Raw genomic sequence first — 18665 nt, forward strand, 5'->3', positions numbered from 1 at the left:
ATGAAAACCCATGTCAATTTCACAATATTTGTATATGATATGCCCAAGGTAATATGTTTTTCAAATATCATATAAAAACACTGGGTCCTCGATCAAAATTTCACAATTTTGTAAGCTTGAAGTTTGTAACTCGCAACCCTACCCCCATTTCATCCAGTGCTAAGATATGGGTTATAATTGATTATTTTTTGAAAATCATGCCGCAAAAAAAATTCCACATCAGTTCATACGTTTTTGTGATATTATATCTGGTTTATGTCTGTTTGTTTTTATGATTTTCTCCAAATTTGTGTGTTTAAAGGAAATCCGTATGCGATTTTTTTAGAATTCCGGAATTTCGGTCGGGCTGGGTCCCCTCTTATGATTTATAGCGACGAACGGCACTTCCGGTGTTTAAAAATCCATTCCCATTGACGACAGGGACCGCAAAAACCTCAGAGATAGCATATAATTTTCACTTCACTGCTTTTATTTGATTTATTTAATGATTTTAAACATTCAATATTATATATAGACAATTTTCACCTATTGAAAAAATATCCAAGTGTTATGTCGTGGCGTATCGGAAACCATTCTGAAATTCAAAAACAACCTCCGCAACTTCCGGTATAGCGTCATATGAATTGGCGCGATTTTCAAAAGTATGGACCTACCTTAACTTACTCTTAATACTAAGTGTATCATCACCTTCTGAACAATTGATTAAAATAAATAACATATTAATTTTCATAACGCGGGTCGTCTTATGTTTCCCACCGTCGTCCTAAGTACTACGCAGTAGTTGACTATCACTGCATCAGACGACAAAATAGCAAATGACTCTCCACTGTTATCATATATTACCTATGCATGAAATTTTGCATATGTTTGGTATTGTAACCTCATCATAGGCAATCAGTATATATTTTCTGATGTTACTAAAATGTGTTTATGAAATCTTTAGGTCTTTGTTTTGCTCGGGAAAGGAAGTGGGCCTTTAAGCTCAGTTGGATATACACAACTTCTCAGGGATAACTACATATAACATGTACTGTACTGTAGTTGTACCTTCCGTCTCACAGGGACTTGTAACGTAGGTTGTGAGAAAGTCTGTTGTGTATACATGTGTACTAGGCCTATATACTATATAAAAGGACAAGGGAACCAACGGCTCGCTTGGAAGATCGAGGTACACCTGCCTCTACAAAAGTCGCCTGTATTCCGTCTAACATGGATAAATATGTATATATTTAATACTAATATATTCTTAAATAAATTTTCGATACGGAAAACACAACTTCAGACACGAAATAATATATTAACATACCTTTATTTCACTATGAACACGGAAAATGCAGTCAGATTTCCTCAGTCGTTATGCCTGTCCAGTGAAAACTAGGTCAAAGGCACTCATATTCCCTTGTAACAAATTTTGTATGCATGCATTCATTTCACTTTCTGGTGATATTTTCCCATTGCAAATACAAAAAGGCTATCTCCGATAACGCTTTCATTAATCCAATCCAACAACTAAGCGAGGAATCACACTTTTTTATCCAGCACTCGACTCTTGTTCGTATAATCCGCCATATTGTAATTGAAGATTGGTACCTTTTTAGTATACCCGCCCTTACCCGATACTGCACTGAAATTCTGTACCCAGACTCTGTATAAATTAACTTTCATGGTTAAGGTTCTTAGAAGTACCTTTATTTGAAATGCACGTATCATTAATTGAAGAATCTACCGCGGTAACTTAAGTCGAGACTCTAATGTTTTACTTTACCGGTTACCACATTAATATTGTAGCTTTTAGTGTACAGGCACTATGTATATGGGGTTTCCAGTTCGGGTCCGGGTATGGGGTACACAATATCCACTCAAACGTGTTTAACCTAGATTTCAGTGGACAAGCAAAACGACAGCGAGGAAATCTGACTGCATTTTCCACGTTCATAGTGAAATAAAGGTATGTTAATATATTATATCGTGATTGAAGTTGTGTTTTTCATGTCGAAAATTTATTTAAGAATGTATTGGTATTATATATGTACATATTTATCCATGTTTGACGGAATACGGGCGACTTTTGTAGAGGCAGGTGTACATGTACATCTTCCAAGCGAACCGTTGGTTCCCTTGTCCTTTTATATAGTATATAAGCTTAGGCCTAGTACACATGTATACACAACAGACTTTCTCACAACCTACGTTACAAGTCCCTGTGTTCCGTCTGATATCGACTAGTCGTTTCGGTACAATATGATGAAACCGAAACGACCTGACATCATCTAATGACTACGTATCCAAAATGTATTTATATTGCGATTGAATTCATGGCTCAGTGTATGTTATGCCAGCTGCATAAACTTAAATAATTGTAAAACAACGAGAGAATGAAGGAAGTGGAACGGAATAGATCAAAATTTACTTTAAAATTTCTACAGTTCTAAGACTTGGACCTGTTGGATACGACAGACACTGAAATTGATCGTAACTTCAGATTTGTTTGGATTTTGACTTTTGAGATATCTCATGAAAATCGATTATACTAACAAAAACTTCGGGTTCCTGCTGCCATTCTGCTTGGATTGTGAAATCATACAGAATATTGTCTTCGCTGGACCCCACGTCGTCATCATTCGCCTCCATCGTCTTACACGAAATCGGAACCTTTCTACTTTTACCTTGAACTATCTTCAGTTTTCATTCGGAGTATCTCTAATATAGATGGTTGTGACTAATGACATGATAATACAGTATTTTGCCCGGAACTTTCTTTTTACAATCAAGTCTACTTTATATTCTAGCATTATTTACGCATATAGGCCTATACAATTTATACTTTCAGCACAGACACAGGGAAATTTGAGCTAGAAAAACTGTGACGTTTCTAAATGGGTTCGTCACTTATAGTGAATGATCTTGGTTAGTGACTAGTCTACAGAAGCAAATATATACAGATATGACTACTATTTGGTAGCGTAAAACATTGCATAAATTCCGAGCGATTAACAATATCATATATAAGTATATATACAGTGGTCTGCCTGACCATCGACACCTGGTCTTAAAGATTGGGTATACAACAAACAATCTATATTCACCGACTATATCCTATAGTCGTCAACCACCCCGTGGTCACTGACCGTGTCACTGACTACTGTGTAGTCGTTAACCACCCTGTGGTTACTGGCCTAGTCGCCGACTATCGCTAGCCGATGACTCTCGACAACAGTGTTGTCGCTGACTACCTTGTAGTCGCTGACTACCTATGTAGTCGCTAACCACCTTGTGGTTATATGCCTATAGTCACTGTCCTGTGACTCCCGACAACTACGTTGTCGCCGACTACCTTGTAGTCGCTAACCACCTTGTGGTTATATAGTATAGTCACTGTCCTGTGACTCCCGACAACTACGTTGTCGCCGACTACCTTGTAGTCGCTGACTACCTATGTAGTCGCTAACCACGCTGTGGTTGTTACTACCGACTATACTATGTATGCGTAGTCATTGACCTATCACAGGTCACGAGCCGCTGCCAAACACTCTATCAAGGGGAATACTGTTATAGCATATACCTGATATTCTCCGATCTTCTCAGCTTGAGTGTTGATTTCAGACTGACATTCGTCTGCGAGCGCGGGCTTTTATACCCTCGGATTTTGTCAATCCGGGTCTCGCAAACGCTTTACTCGCTAGCGTAAACTTGACTAGCCAAGCGTGTAATACACCGAGACAACAAACAGGAAACCCGGACGCACACATGTTGTAAACAAATATGCGGCGATGCCTGATCGGTATGTGTTAATTATTATTCATTACATTACCCACGCCTTCGAGGTTGAAGCTTCCACGCTTCTTAATCATCAAAACTGAATTACAAGAATCATAGAAAACACACAAGTAATGAACCATCAATAACTTTTAATATAAAGTAAAAATGAATGTTTTTCTCCCCTATATGAGTCTATTCACGGCTATCACCAAATGCCTTGAAGTAGAAGAATGTCTCATCTACGGTAGTTTGCTTTACACGTTTATCAGCCTCATGATAGCGATAAGTTGTAGTGACAGTTCTCTTAGTGGTGTTTAAAGCCGTGTCCGTCTGGACACCTACACTGACAAAACGACGGGTCACTGTTTGAGTGTGTCGTTTGATAGGTTGTTCAAGAGTTACAGGTTTGGGGATAACATTGCGTAGATCTGTTGCGCGTAACTTCTTGCTCGTTGCAACGTTTTGCTCCATGGCCGCTCTTTTCTGGTTAAAAGGCAACGTAGGTTTAGTGGACTTCCGAATGACTCTTCCAAGCAACGAATCATCATCAGGTTCCTGATCATTGCATGTTCCTTCTGCCGAGGTAGATGCTCCTTCCTCAGGTTGGAACACATGATCACTAGATTCCATTTCTGATTCCTCTGACAGTAATGGCCCCGGATCCTGTGTTTGCCAGTCTTCTGGTGATGAGACATCATGATCGCTATCCGAGTCACTATCATTACTGCTGCTGATGCTTAAGGCTACGTCGCCTTTCCCGTCAGGCTGGCTGGACACTTGTCCTACTTCAGGCTGACTATTCTTGTCTTCTGATTTCTGGTGCCTTTTCTCATGGCGGGTTAGGTATATTTGCTTTGACGTTGTAAAATTGCAGTGGCTGCAGGAGAAGGGATTCTTTTCCGCATTTTTCAAACCACAAAGCACCAGGTGCTCCTTAAGCTCATCAGTTCCAGCTGTCCGGAATTTACACATTGGGCAGGCCTTCATTGGAGTTGTTTTAGTGTTTACCATCCTGAAAGTACAGAACACTTTGATTAGAGGGAATATATATCAGTAATATCACATATTACTTTTGGCAATAATTTATTCATATTATTCTGGAAATTGTATAACATTTTAGAACAGAATATAATCAGAGTGTTTGGCAGGTGCTTTCCTATGCCTACGACCTTGTCGTGGTACTGTCTTTGTACCCTTCAGACATTCATCCTCACACTTCAACTCTGTCTCACATTCAGGTATAAGGGTAGAGGAACTCTCCTCAAATGAACTGTTCACATTCTCTCCAATTAGGTCTTGCTTGCTCTCGAAGCAACTCTCATTCACCTGTGTCTGCTGCTCTTTTACTTTTGCAAAATCTTCAGCCTTTTCATTTCGTAACCGCTGGGTTTTCTTTGGTTTCATGCGGTCCACATGAATGACTTGCATCTTTCCCTTGCGTCCACAACGTACGCGATAAGTCACGTCAGTGAGTTTGGCTATCACTCGGAATGGACCTTTCCAGCGGCAAGCAAGCTTCGGGCTTTGCCCTGGCTTGACATTAGGGAAAAAGACAAAGACATCATCACCAGCTTTAAACTGTTGCCATGAAAGTTTCTGGTCATGTAGCTTTTTCTGTCGCAACATCTGGCCTTTGACATTTCCTCGGACCAACTGATGTGCATCTTCCATCTTCTCCTGTAGTTCCCAGGCCCACGTGTTCTGTGGCAAGGCTTTCAAGTTCCGTGGCATGGAGTATTGTAGATCAAGTGGAGTAGATGTCTCTCTTCCAAGCATCATAAAATTTGGTGAATGGGAGGTAGTCTCATGTTCGGTTGACCGATATGCCATCATGACATAAGGTAAGTGTCTATCCCAGTCAGTGTGTCGTTCATTCACAAAGGCCCTTAACATTGTGACCAATGTCTTATTGAATCTCTCGACCATACCGTCCGACTGAGGGTGGTAGGGAGTGGTACGGGTCTTTTCAATCTGCAATATGTGACACATTTCCTGAAATAAAGCACTCTCGAACTGAGATCCCTGATCTGAATGGATTATGCTTGGGACTCCGAATCGACAAACAACTTCTTCCACTAGTATGCGTGCTACGGTCTCAGCGCTCATATCTCGCATAGGGAAACTCTCTGTCCACTTAGTGTAATAGTCTGAGATGACCAAGATGTGCCTGTTGCCATCATCAGTCTCAGGTAGCTCGCACAGAATGTCCATGGCTATACGCTCCATGGGATAGCCAGACTCTGTCACCTGCATAGGTGCTTTCTTCGTCTGTGTCATGTTCTTGCTTTTAGCGCACAGTGTGCAACCTGTGACATATCGTTTGACATCATCTTGCATTCCAGGCCAGTAAAACTGTTGGCGGATCTTTGCAAGGGTCTTCCTTATTCCTAGATGAGCAGCTGTTCTGTTGTCATGGGCATGGTTAAGAACTGTGCGACGCTCATCTCTAGGTATGATAACTTGAACCATATTTTTTCTCTGTCTTCCTTACCAACAGGTTATCTTGCATGGACAGTGTTTCGAACTGTGACCACAAAGATTTTACTGTTTTGTTTCTGCCACCTATGGACTTGTAACCAGGCTTTTCCTCCTGCCTGACCCAGCCGATAACCAACCCTAGGTCGTCATCATCCTTTTGTTTTTCGCTCAAGGTCTTCTCCTGTATCCCTTTGTTCTCCGACTTACAGGGATCTTGACTTTTTATTACGTTGGCTGCACATGACGATGTTATGTTGTCAGCCTTCTGTTCCCAGTCCGGGTCATAGTTACACTGGCGACATGGAATCCTGCTCAAGCCATCTGCATTTTGATGTTGCTTGCCTGGTCGATGGACGATGTGCATATCATAAGAGCTTAAGACTTGCAACCATCTGGCCATTTGCCCCTCTGGGTCTTTGAAATTCAGCAACCACCTAAGTGAACTATGGTCTGTTCTGACAGTGAATTTTCTGCCATACAGGTAATGCCTGAAGTATTTTGTGAAGTTAACAACTGCCAGTAACTCCTTGCGAGTAACACAGTACTTCCTCTCCGCCTTGGTCAATGTACGACCTGCAAATGCTATTGGCCTCTCCACACCATCTACTATCTGTGATAGTGCAGCCCCGATTGCTTCATGACTCGCATCTGTGTCGAGTATGAACTCCTTACTAAAATCGGGATGAGCTAAAGTCTTTGTGCTAGTTAGCTCTTTCTTCAGAGTGTCAAATGCTGTTTGACACTGGGGTGTCCAGTCAAATTTCCGCCCCTTCTCTGTCAGTTTGTGTAGACTTTTTGCAATTGCAGAAAAGTCCCTGACAAATTTTCTGTAGTAACTACAGAATCCTAAGAATGATCGCAACTGCTTAACGTTGACAGGCACCGGCCACTCTGCCACTTTCTTCACTTTATCAGGGTCAGTGGAGATACCTTCCTCCGAGATCTTGTGGCCTAGGAAAATTACTTCCTTAGCAAACAGACAACATTTGCGTGCTTTAAGCTTTAACCCCGCTTCTTGGAGTCGATTGAATACTTGTCTGAGATTCTCGACCATTTCTTCAAATGTCTTTCCGGTCACAATAACGTCGTCCAGGTATATCAAGCAAGTCTGCCACGTTAAACCTGCTAACACTGTCTCCATCAGTCTCTCGAATGTTATAGGAGCTGATGCTAGACCAAATGGCATGACCGTAAATTCGTATAGCCCTGTCCTTGTTGCAAAAGCAGTTTTCTACCGATCTTCAGGTGCCAACTCAACTTGCCAATATCCAGAGTTAAGGTCCAATGTTGAGAACCATGAGCAACCTGACATCTGATCAAGAGCCTCATCGATTCTTGGAAGTGGATACGCATCAGGGATGCTGACAGCATTCAGCTGTCTATAGTCCACACAAAATCGTAAGCTTCCGTCCTTCTTTTTCACTAGGACAATGCCAGAGCTCCAGGGACTGGATGACTTCTGAATAATTCCCCGATCAAGCATGTCTTTGACCTGCCTATCAACCTCAGGACCGAGGTTACCCGGAACTCTTCTGACTGGCTGTTTTATTGGTCTGACGCCCCCTGTATTAATCTTATGTTGGGTTACACCCGTTCTACCCAGATCGTCGTCAGTAACAGCAAAAAGTGCCTGGTTTGCAATCAGCAACTCGAATGCAGCATTGTACTGCTCTTCTGTAAGATTGGGCTTGGACTCATCCAATAATGATTGAATGTCAGCCCTCAGTCCGACTGTCTTCTTAGGCGTTGGGTTGTCGACATCTCCCATTACCTTATCGACAGTGCTGACTTGTGCAATCGTCGTCCCAGGGTAAAACTGTTGACTTTCGTTACACAGATTCATCAATCTTACAGGCACAGTGGTATCATACTGTACAAGTGCCCTGGCGACTAATGCCTTTTCCGTTTTAAGGAAAGTATCGGGCTTCTCAACTAGAAGCAGATTACTGACGGTTTCGCCCTCTGGTAGGCATACCTTTCCCTGAACCACAACCTCGGTGTTGGCGGGGAGTGTCACTTTCTCTACCAAGGAAAGTCGGTAACAACCCATACTGCCCTTATAGGTTGTCGGTATTTCAACACCGTCAAGAGTGAGAACACCTCTTGTGAAATCAAGGGAACCATTTCGGTCCTGCATAGCGTCAAGTCCTAGAATACCATCAGTATTTATCTTGGCAACAATGCCTTCAACACAAATATTCTTTGTGCTGTTCAGTTTCATAACAAAACTGCCTTTGCCTTTGACCTTTATTTTTTCCACCACTGACTGTTAATACCTCTTGGCGAACTTGACTCAGTCGGGGTTTCGCTGAATCCGGAACTTGATCAAAGACGCGCTCTGATATAATGGTGACTGTCGCCCCCGTATCATCCAAAAGATTTACTTTTGTTCCGTGCAGTTCGGCAGCAATATACATGCCTGCCTCTTGCACTGCAGTTGAGGACCCCTTACCAGCTCTCGGCTTCTTCCGTCGCTGTCGACGGCGAGTGTTTACTTGCTGGGCACCAGCCTGTTTCTGATCTTTATTGACATCTTTCTTTTTGTTAGGTTTAGGACAGTTTCTCTTGAAGTGTCCCTCCTCACCACAATTAAAACAGCTTCTGTTTTTGACTGTATTGGTTTTTGTGTTTGGCTTGCTCTTAGTTTTTATCTTTCCAACATCTTTCTCTAATGACTCTAACTTCTTCTGCATATCTTGCAACAGCTTAAGCATCTCTGACTGTTCAGATGGTTCAGCAGTAGTGTTACGGAGATATGACTGGCCTTCTGTTGACTTCTTCTCGCAGCGGTTGTAGGCTTCTAACTCTACTGACAACTGTATAGCCTCAGTCAAATTCTTAGGCCTAGCCTGCTTGATGCGTATGCGCATCTCTGAGTCTGCGAGGGCCTCTATGAACTGCTGCTTGGCCAATGTTTCCTTAACATCACTCGACACAGTACGGTATGTTAAGTTTACAAGCCGCCTGATGGCTTGCCCCAACTCTGGTAGAGTTTCGTTAGCCTTTTGGCGTCTCTCCATTAACTGGACCCTATACAACTCCGTCTGGTTAGGGGGAGCAAACCTTTCTTCTAAGGCTTTGACCAGTGCCCCATAATCCTCCTGCTCAGCAATATCGAGGTCACCTAATATGCCCTGAGCTTGGCCTCGTAGCGACACCGCTAGGTGGAGACCTTTCTCACTAGTGGACCAGCGATTTATTCTCGAGCAAGCCTCGAAATGTGACCTAAAGTCAACCCATGGAGTTGTGCCATCGTACGTTGATGCTTTCACATTAACAGTTTTCTTTCTTTGTTTCCTGGTCGTGTCGCTGACTTCGCCATGCTCATCATCTGATTCATCAACATCATGACCAGTAGTTCTGTATGATTGTTTCTTGCGTGTCGTGACATGGTCAAACTCGTGACTACCTGATATGGGCCCTTTGGTTTGTTCTGATGTCGCCGGTTTTGTTCTTGCCAACAGATTGTAACTGTCAGTTTTCATTTGCAACATCTGTTCTCTGAGATCGCTGATCTCTTTCTCGACCTTTTGGATACTTTCATTTTGTAACCCCAAACTCGTATCAAGGTTCAGTTTCACCTCTTTTGGGCGAGTATCCTTCTCCCTAGTCCCCAACCCAGAGTCAGTAACTGAACTTGGGCCATATGGTATATTGGGTATATAGGGTTGTGAGAATGGGGTAGAGAAATCAAAATTCCGCTGACCGGTATTGTCAAAATCAAGGCCATGGTCAGACTCATCACCCAAAAGATCACGGATATTGGCTTCCGCCATGATGATTGAGAACAACAAATAACCACACCGTTTTGTGATTTTATTACAAAAACAATTTACAGTACTGTAATATCAATTAGTTTCAAAGTGTAGACTTATACAATTATATTACAAAAACGTTGTCAAATAATCAAGATCCACACCGCTGCCGCCAAAAAACTGTGACGTTTCTAAATGGGTTCGTCACTTATAGTGAATGATCTTGGTTAGTGACTAGTCTACAGAAGCAAATATATACAGATATGACTACTATTTGGTAGCGTAAAACATTGCATAAATTCCGAGCGATTAACAATATCATATATAAGTATATATACAGTGGTCTGCCTGACCATCGACACCTGGTCTTAAAGATTGGGTATACAACAAACAATCTATATTCACCGACTATATCCTATAGTCGTCAACCACCCCGTGGTCACTGACCGTGTCACTGACTACTGTGTAGTCGTTAACCACCCTGTGGTTACTGGCCTAGTCGCCGACTATCGCTAGCCGATGACTCTCGACAACAGTGTTGTCGCTGACTACCTTGTAGTCGCTGACTACCTATGTAGTCGCTAACCACCTTGTGGTTATATGCCTATAGTCACTGTCCTGTGACTCCCGACAACTACGTTGTCGCCGACTACCTTGTAGTCGCTAACCACCTTGTGGTTATATAGTATAGTCACTGTCCTGTGACTCCCGACAACTACGTTGTCGCCGACTACCTTGTAGTCGCTGACTACCTATGTAGTCGCTAACCACGCTGTGGTTGTTACTACCGACTATACTATGTATGCGTAGTCATTGACCTATCACAGGTCACGAGCCGCTGCCAAACACTCTATCAAGGGGAATACTGTTATAGCATATACCTGATATTCTCCGATCTTCTCAGCTTGAGTGTTGATTTCAGACTGACATTCGTCTGCGAGCGCGGGCTTTTATACCCTCGGATTTTGTCAATCCGGGTCTCGCAAACGCTTTACTCGCTAGCGTAAACTTGACTAGCCAAGCGTGTAATACACCGAGACAACAAAAAGGAAACCCGGACGCACACATGTTGTAAACAAATATGCGGCGATGCCTGATCGGTATGTGTTAATTATTATTCATTACAAAAACAACGTCTTCGTCATAAACGCGGGGAAGTCCGGTATGGTATATCCCGACAGTCTTCATCTAACAACAAGATCGGTTTACGCATGTCGTTGCCTGAATAATGATAACGCCAACATGTGAATGCCACCACGAAACTGTTTGGATTGTGATAATAATTAACTAAGACATGTTTTCGTTTTCTTAATAAATTATGTTAACTTGACACTGAGAGCTACAACTGCTATAACCGCACACATGTTGTAAACAAATATGCGGCGATGCCTGATCGGTATGTGTTAATTATTATTCATTACAAAACAACGTCTTCGTCATAAACGCGGGGAAGTCCGGTATGGTATATCCCGACAGTCTTCATCTAACAACAAGATCGGTTTACGCATGTCGTTGCCTGAATAATGATAACGTCAACATGTGAATGCCACAACGAAACTGTTTGGATTGTGAACATAATTAACTAAGACATGTTTTCGTTTTCTGTAATATAATTATGTTAACTTGACACTGAAGAGCTACAAAACTGACAATCTATTCCTGGCAGTCATCAGAAAGATTAGTTTTCATAATTTTAATCAATTTACTTTCGCTTTGCATATATTATACATTGTTGGATTTTATTCAATAACATTATGGCCCAATCAACCATATGTGAAACAGAGAGAGATATTTATACTGAACACGTTCCGGAGATGGATGATTCAGTGGGGACAAGACAAACACGGAATGTTTTAATCGGATGCACAGGAAGTGTGGCATCAGTAAAGGTTCCAATACTGGTCCAGGAGTTGATGAATATTGATGATCAGGTAAGTGCAGTTTTACATATATATATAACAATGCACATTGCTATGCAACATGTACATATGTAATAAATACAGATGTACATGTTTAATGCACACATGCTGATAACAATTACAAATTTGTAAAATGTATATTATAATATAGTACTGTAGTAATTATACATCTGTAATAGGACGTACGAGTCGGAGTTCCGCTTCTTTTACACATCTACAAATGTATATCTAAAGATAAAAGAAATAATGAAGACCAGGATTCACCGATTGTATATTGTACATCACTGTACTAAACATACGATACAGCATATATATTCTGAGAGTGTTAAAATTACAAATGCAGGAATTATAATAGAGAACTAAGTCATTGTTGTTTTTCATTATACAGATCACATTTCTTTCACTGTTATGTTAATTTTTCAAGTACAATTAAAATTTTCAGTTGGAAATCAAGGTGGTTACTACGGAGAATGCCCTCCATTTCTTCGACCACACTTGTCTACAAGTCCCAGTTCTCAGGGATGCTGATGAATGGCAGGTAAGTATGACATCCTTGATACTCCAGGGGTTACCATCACTGTTGTTATAACCCCATGTAGACTATCCTCAATACTCCAGAGGTTACAATCACTGTCATTATTAAAATCCACTCCTGGAGGATGTCATAGTAAAGCTGAAGGCTCTGTGTGTGACAACAGATAGTTATAGTTTGGTCATCTGATAAACGTCAAAAGTATCAATTAATGTAAACTGAGGTTGACCGTTCCTTGCTTTGAAGCTGGGTGGTGCTCCCTGTTTAATCTTCAACAGTAGTCTATTAAGGGCTGTGATTTGTCATTTTTGTTTCTTAAAATGCCTTCAGGTTAGCTATGGCATAGTCGGGGGATGGATATTATGACAGTGATAGTAACCCCTGAAAACTCTATGATGATGATTTGCAAATGATCACTGGAGAAATAAGAATCTTATCAATCCACACTAACTGGTCTTCACTTTCTCTAATTACAGAAACAAAGATGTTTGTCTTGGTCCTAGCTTTTTTTAAAAGATTTTTATAATAGCAAATATTTTATTTGTCAATAGTTTATCACGTTATTACATTTATTGGTGCTAAAATGTTAACAAATTTTGTTTGATAGTTATGATTGATAAATTTGTAAAATATTGTTCTTGTTTTTATGTTGACAGTTCAGTAACTTATTACATAATGTAAAATGATATAGATATATATTAAATGCTTTCAAATGCCAACAAAACCAATTAAATATTTTTTTGCAAAGACATTTCATCAGAAAACCACTCAAAACCCCTGAATGAGTCTGCTTCCTGCATGAAGAGATTGTGTCTTCCAGGTGATAGTAACTTATCTGAAAAAGGGAACATCAGCTTTTATTAAATAATGAAATATTGTGCTTGATAATACTTTTTGTAGCAAATTTTCATTGATATTTTATTGATAGGTTTGGAAGACAATGAAAGACCCAGTGCTGCATATAGAACTAAGACGGTGGGCCGACCTTATGGTTATAGCACCGTTAGATGCAAACACGCTAGCCAAGATTGCCTGTGGGATGTGTGATAATTTACTGGTAAGAATGGAGATATTTTAAATACACCAAAATTTAACCACCCTTGTTTAAAAGTGAAGGGGGGGGGAATGTTGATGCAGAAATATAATTTACAATACCATCCTCTCTGATGATTTATTTTACCAAGAGTATGTATCAAAAATTAGTTTATCACCACATGCTGAAAATTATTTCAAATACATAAATTAGTAAAATAAACAGATTAGTAAAATAAATAATAAATAAATAAATTAATAAAATAAATAATATTTCTTAAAGATACTCCACCGCTGACGAATGGTATTTTTTCCCATCAAAAATAGAAGCAGACGAATTAGTATTTTTTTTGTTCATGCAGTTACAAATGTTACTTACTTTACACCATTACCACCATTGAAAAATTTGGACTTCTTATTTTACTCCAAGATGAAAATATTAAAACTGATTACATGTAATTGCATCTCGTAAAAATTCCAAGACACTATGCACAATATAGAATGAAGTACTGAGTGCTCATGCACCTAGAGCAAAATAAATTATTTTAGATGTATTTTTGTATTAAAGTGACACATACAATTAAACATCAATCATTGTTCAAATAATTGATGTCGTTTATGCTCTGTGGGTGATGTAGCATCTTTATATTAACTATATTTTCCTACACAGGTAGGTATAGGAACCATGGTCAATTAATAAGAAAATGATTAGTCTAAAAAAAACAAAAAAAAAACATTTATTTAGGGTTACATTGGCAAAAAAAAATAGGGTTGGTCGGTCGGGAGGATTTTTTTTTCTTTTTTGTTAAGTGTTTCACTCTAAAATGATGGCCGGAACCGGAGTCCGAGATCAAAATCCTGACTTTTTTTTATATTTTTCGTAGAAAAGTGGGGGAAAAAATTAGGGTCGGGGTGAAAAAATTGGGGACGGTCGGGTAACCCTGAACAGACATATTTTTTTGGCCTTATCAACATATATAGGTTAGAATGTTTAGCATAAAATGACAAAAGTGTGAAATTTACTTGCAGACATGTACTGTGCGAGCGTGGGACGTTAAGCGCCCACTTTTGTTTGCTCCTGCCATGAACACTCACATGTGGAACCATCCACTTAGTGCCAAACAAACAATGGAGCTGAGGGCTTTTGGCTATAAAGAAATCCCATGTATTAAAAAGACTCTGGCATGTGGAGACACAGGTAATTGGCCCATATTTTGAAAAAAAACCTCTCAAATCTTTTACCCTTATTCTTTGCTAATCAATGGATAAACCAGATTCAACAATATAAACCCGCATAAAGCAACTGGCCCCGACAACATCCATGGCAGAATATTGAAAGAACTCAAAGACATCACAGCTCCAATCCTTACAAAAATATTTACATGCTCACTCACCACAGGAACACTTCCCCACGACTGGAAACACGCAAATGTCAATCCCATTTACAAAAAAGGCGACAAATACAATCCCGCAAACTACAGACCAATATCACTCACATGCATCACATGCAAATTAATGGAACATATAATCACCAGCGCGCCACCATGTCACATCTGGAAAACAACAACATACTTTACGACAAACAACACGGCTTTAGACCTTCCAGATCGTGCGAAACCCAACTGGCCACGTTCATACACGACCTCACACAAAACCACAACAACAACACGCAGACAGACATCATAATCATGGACTTTGCAAAAGCCTTTGACAAAGTACCACACAAACGCCTTCAGTACAAACTCAAATACTACGGCATCACAGGTAACACACATGCATGGATAACAGATTTTCTTTCACATCGCACCCAGACAGTAATACTTGAGGGCAAACACTCACACAAAATACCAGTAACATCCGGAGTCCCTCAAGGAACCTGTCTGGGCCCCATACTTTTCTTAATATATATCAACGACCTACATGAATACATGAAACACAGCACCCTTAGACTTTTCGCAGACGATAGTATCATTTACAAGACCATACACAAACAAGAAGACACACAGAAACTACAACACGACCTTGACAATGCAGGACAATGGGAACACGACTGGCTAATGCAATTTCACCCCGACAAGTGCAACGTCATCTCCACTACCACCAAACGCAACAAAATCCACCACAACTACACTCTCCATAACCACTCACTTGAACACGTCAAACACAGTAAATACTTAGGCCTCACACTGCAAAACAACCTCCAATGGGACAAACACATAAACAACATCACCGCAAATGCAAACAGAACACTAGGTTTCCTAAAACGAAACCTCACAATCAATTCACCACACATTAAAGAACACGCATATAAAGCACTTGTTAGACCCAAACTTGAGTACTGCTCCTCTATCTGGGACCCACACAATACTGGCCAAATACAACAAATAGAAAAAACTCAACGCAGAGCAGCAAGATATGTACAAAACAGGTATCATAACACTTCTTCAGTCTCAGACATGTTATACACACTCCAATGGCCAACACTACAAACACGCCGTCTACAATCACGACTCATCCTCCTATACAAAATCACACACCATCTCGTTGCCATCAACCCAGAACAATACCTAACACCTGTAGACACCCGCACTAGACACACACATCCCTATGCATACAGACACATCGCCGCCACAAAGGATACATTTAAGTACTCCTTTTTCCCAAAACCATCACATACTGGAATCTCCTCCCTGTGGCAACAGTACAAAACACTACACTGGAGGGCTTCAAGGCAAACATAAACAACGTAGCCCTTGAAGCCCCCACTCACAAATAAACACCTCATTTTTTATCATGATTTTAACCTATCTACTTTTATCTATTCCAGCACCAGGAAAAAAAAAAAAAAAAAAAAAAAAGCACTGTATATAACCCCTTCCCCCACGCCACTGAGCCAATCACTCACCTAAAATCGTCACTATTGACGGCTGGTGACTCACCAAAGAAGAAGAAGAAGAACACTTAGTTATGAAAAAGTGGTGTTCATGTTTTCTTTGATAATTATTTATATTATTAATAATTCAATTTTGCTTGTTACGAGCATTTTCATTGGCTTAAAAATTTACTTTATCAGCCCATAAAGGAAAAAATGACGTCGCCGTTTGTAACGTCGCTTCTGATTGGCTGAGATGATGGCGTAATAATTTCATAGACAAAAGAGTCCCAAAATGAATTTTAAATGTTGAAGAGAATATCTTTAGTAAATTGAATTATAAGGATTAATTTGAATAGATTTTTTATGTTATGGAGATATAACACAAAAATCTGAGTGTACTCTCATCATAAACTGCTTCGCGGTTTATTTAGAGTACACTCAGATTTTTGTGTTATATCTCCATAACATAAAAAATCTATTCAAGTTAATCCTTAATTATTTTTATAGAAGTTCACATTTATGAATTTTAAGTCCAATTTTCCTCTGTTATAGAACTAATCTTCGAATTGATTAGTTGTTTTCAGCCACAATATAGTACAATTTCTTTCCAACTCTTGTTTAGTAACAAATATTACAAATGTAATCACTCCACATTCACCATCGTCGGAGACCCATGGGTGATCACACTACACTACACTACGTACGTACACTTGTAGCGTAGTGTAGTGCGATCACCCGTAGGTCTCCAACGATGCACCTTCACATTCATGTATAAATATGCTTGGGATTGGTTAGGACACACCTTTGGTATTGTTGGGGGTTTATAGTCAAGACGTAGGTTAAAACCTCTGCTCGAGACCTTCCTCTCTTCCTTTCTCAACATGGGCTTGGGACCGGCGATGACAGATTTCACCTTAGACGTAGTTGAATTGCTTTTATTATAACCTTTACTCTGTTACAATTATTTGGTGTTTATAGACCAGTATATAATGATTTTAATGCAAATTACTCGAATACAACTGCTTACAACAGTTTTAACTAATACAAAATACTCATACTAGGCATTAACTACAACCTGGACGCCAAACATGCACTTATGACCAAACAATTTCTTTCACATTTGATAAAAATATACTCTCATGCCTGCAAAATTACACATTCATAAAAAGGGACACAACCCTCAAAAAAAGGGACATACATGTAACTTTTATGATTCGTTTTCTGTCAAGTTTTTGTCGTATTGGTTACTTGTGCTATTGCTATCAATTATTTAGAGCTTCAGTATCTACTTGCATGAAGGCATGATAACATTAAATTCTACATATTAATATTGGTGTTGTTTATTTTTTCAATCTTTTGATATTCAAATATGAATTATTTTGTCGTCTATTATTTGGTATTCCAGTTGAGTCAAGTATACCATGCACTATATTACTTAAATACAAATAATAGATTTGGCAAAAGCTGCTGTACATGTATCTCTTTGATTTACAATGTCCCAGATCGTTCAACCTAATGATATAAAAAGAAAATACTGACTTGCTGTTTTGTTATTATTTAAGAATTGACTCTATTGTTTATTTTATTTTACAGGGTATGGGGCGATGGCTGAAGTATCCACCATTGTTTCACAAGTGATCGAGACATTAAACTCCAAATCATCAGTCACGTGATCAGCACAAAACGTGATCACATGATCTGATGGGACCTTTCTTGTTCGAAAATATTCCAACTAAGCTTCAAAAATGTTTAACTTATATATATACATACATATGTATTAACACTAGTCTTTAATAATTATTGATCTCAGAAGAATATTCAACAACGTTCATGTTGGAGTCAGCTTCTCCTATTATATAGGGCATTAATGACTTCAAGTGAAGGAGTTCAGGGTGACTATTTGCGCTTTTGTTTCCAAGATGATACAGATACATTGTACCTCTTTCAGATCGTGGGACTAGGATCATTATTCATCTTCATTTTTATTCAACAAACTTGCTGATTAGTGTATTGTGGTAATATAGTGAGGGGTTTTCAGATACCAATTTGGCTTTGATCGTTGAATTTGAAACTTGAATTTTCTTTTTTTTTAAATTGTTCAACAAAACCGCCGTGATGATTGTGTTGTGATGACCAGTGAATATATTTTCTCATGAGATATGTTCAAGAGTATGACAGTATGGAACGGTGCTTGAATTCGATGATTTTTGAGAAAACAGCAAAGAACATTTGCTTTTAAGTTTTAATAATATTTTGCAGCTATAAATAAAATGTCTATGTTACCATTTTCTCTCAGGATGTAAAACGCATCAATA

At 39.5% G+C, this 18665-nt stretch overlaps 3 protein-coding genes across 3 annotated transcripts in view; 1 reads left to right on the forward strand and 2 right to left on the reverse strand.

Annotated features, from left to right (window-relative positions):
• Positions 1-2675, reverse strand: part of LOC138333091 (NBAS subunit of NRZ tethering complex-like) — a 50390-nt gene extending 47715 nt beyond the window's left edge. Inside the window, exon 1 of the mRNA XM_069281223.1 lies at positions 2536-2675. Coding sequence (XP_069137324.1) covers positions 2536-2631 — 96 coding nt within the window. The 5' untranslated portion in view covers positions 2632-2675. The remainder of the gene's footprint in view (positions 1-2535) is intronic.
• A 1265-nt stretch (positions 2676-3940) lies between these two features.
• LOC138333094 (uncharacterized) lies at positions 3941-11031 on the reverse strand. Its single transcript, XM_069281224.1, has 2 exons — positions 10874-11031; positions 3941-4771 (listed from the first exon to the last, which is right to left on the reverse strand). The coding sequence occupies exon 2, from the start codon at positions 4768-4770 to the stop codon at positions 3952-3954; it is 819 nt and encodes a 272-aa protein (XP_069137325.1). The 5' UTR covers position 4771; positions 10874-11031; the 3' UTR covers positions 3941-3951.
• A 322-nt stretch (positions 11032-11353) lies between these two features.
• LOC138333096 (phosphopantothenoylcysteine decarboxylase-like) lies at positions 11354-18640 on the forward strand. The gene is made up of 5 exons (XM_069281227.1): positions 11354-11923; positions 12354-12449; positions 13372-13500; positions 14505-14673; positions 17944-18640. Exons 1-5 carry the CDS (start codon positions 11747-11749, stop codon positions 18021-18023), a joined length of 651 nt encoding a protein of 216 aa, XP_069137328.1. The 5' UTR covers positions 11354-11746; the 3' UTR covers positions 18024-18640.
• The last annotated feature ends 25 nt before the right edge of the window (positions 18641-18665 follow it).

Source organism: Argopecten irradians, chromosome 10, assembly GCF_041381155.1.
Source record: "Argopecten irradians isolate NY chromosome 10, Ai_NY, whole genome shotgun sequence".
NCBI lineage: Eukaryota > Metazoa > Mollusca > Bivalvia > Pectinida > Pectinidae > Argopecten > Argopecten irradians.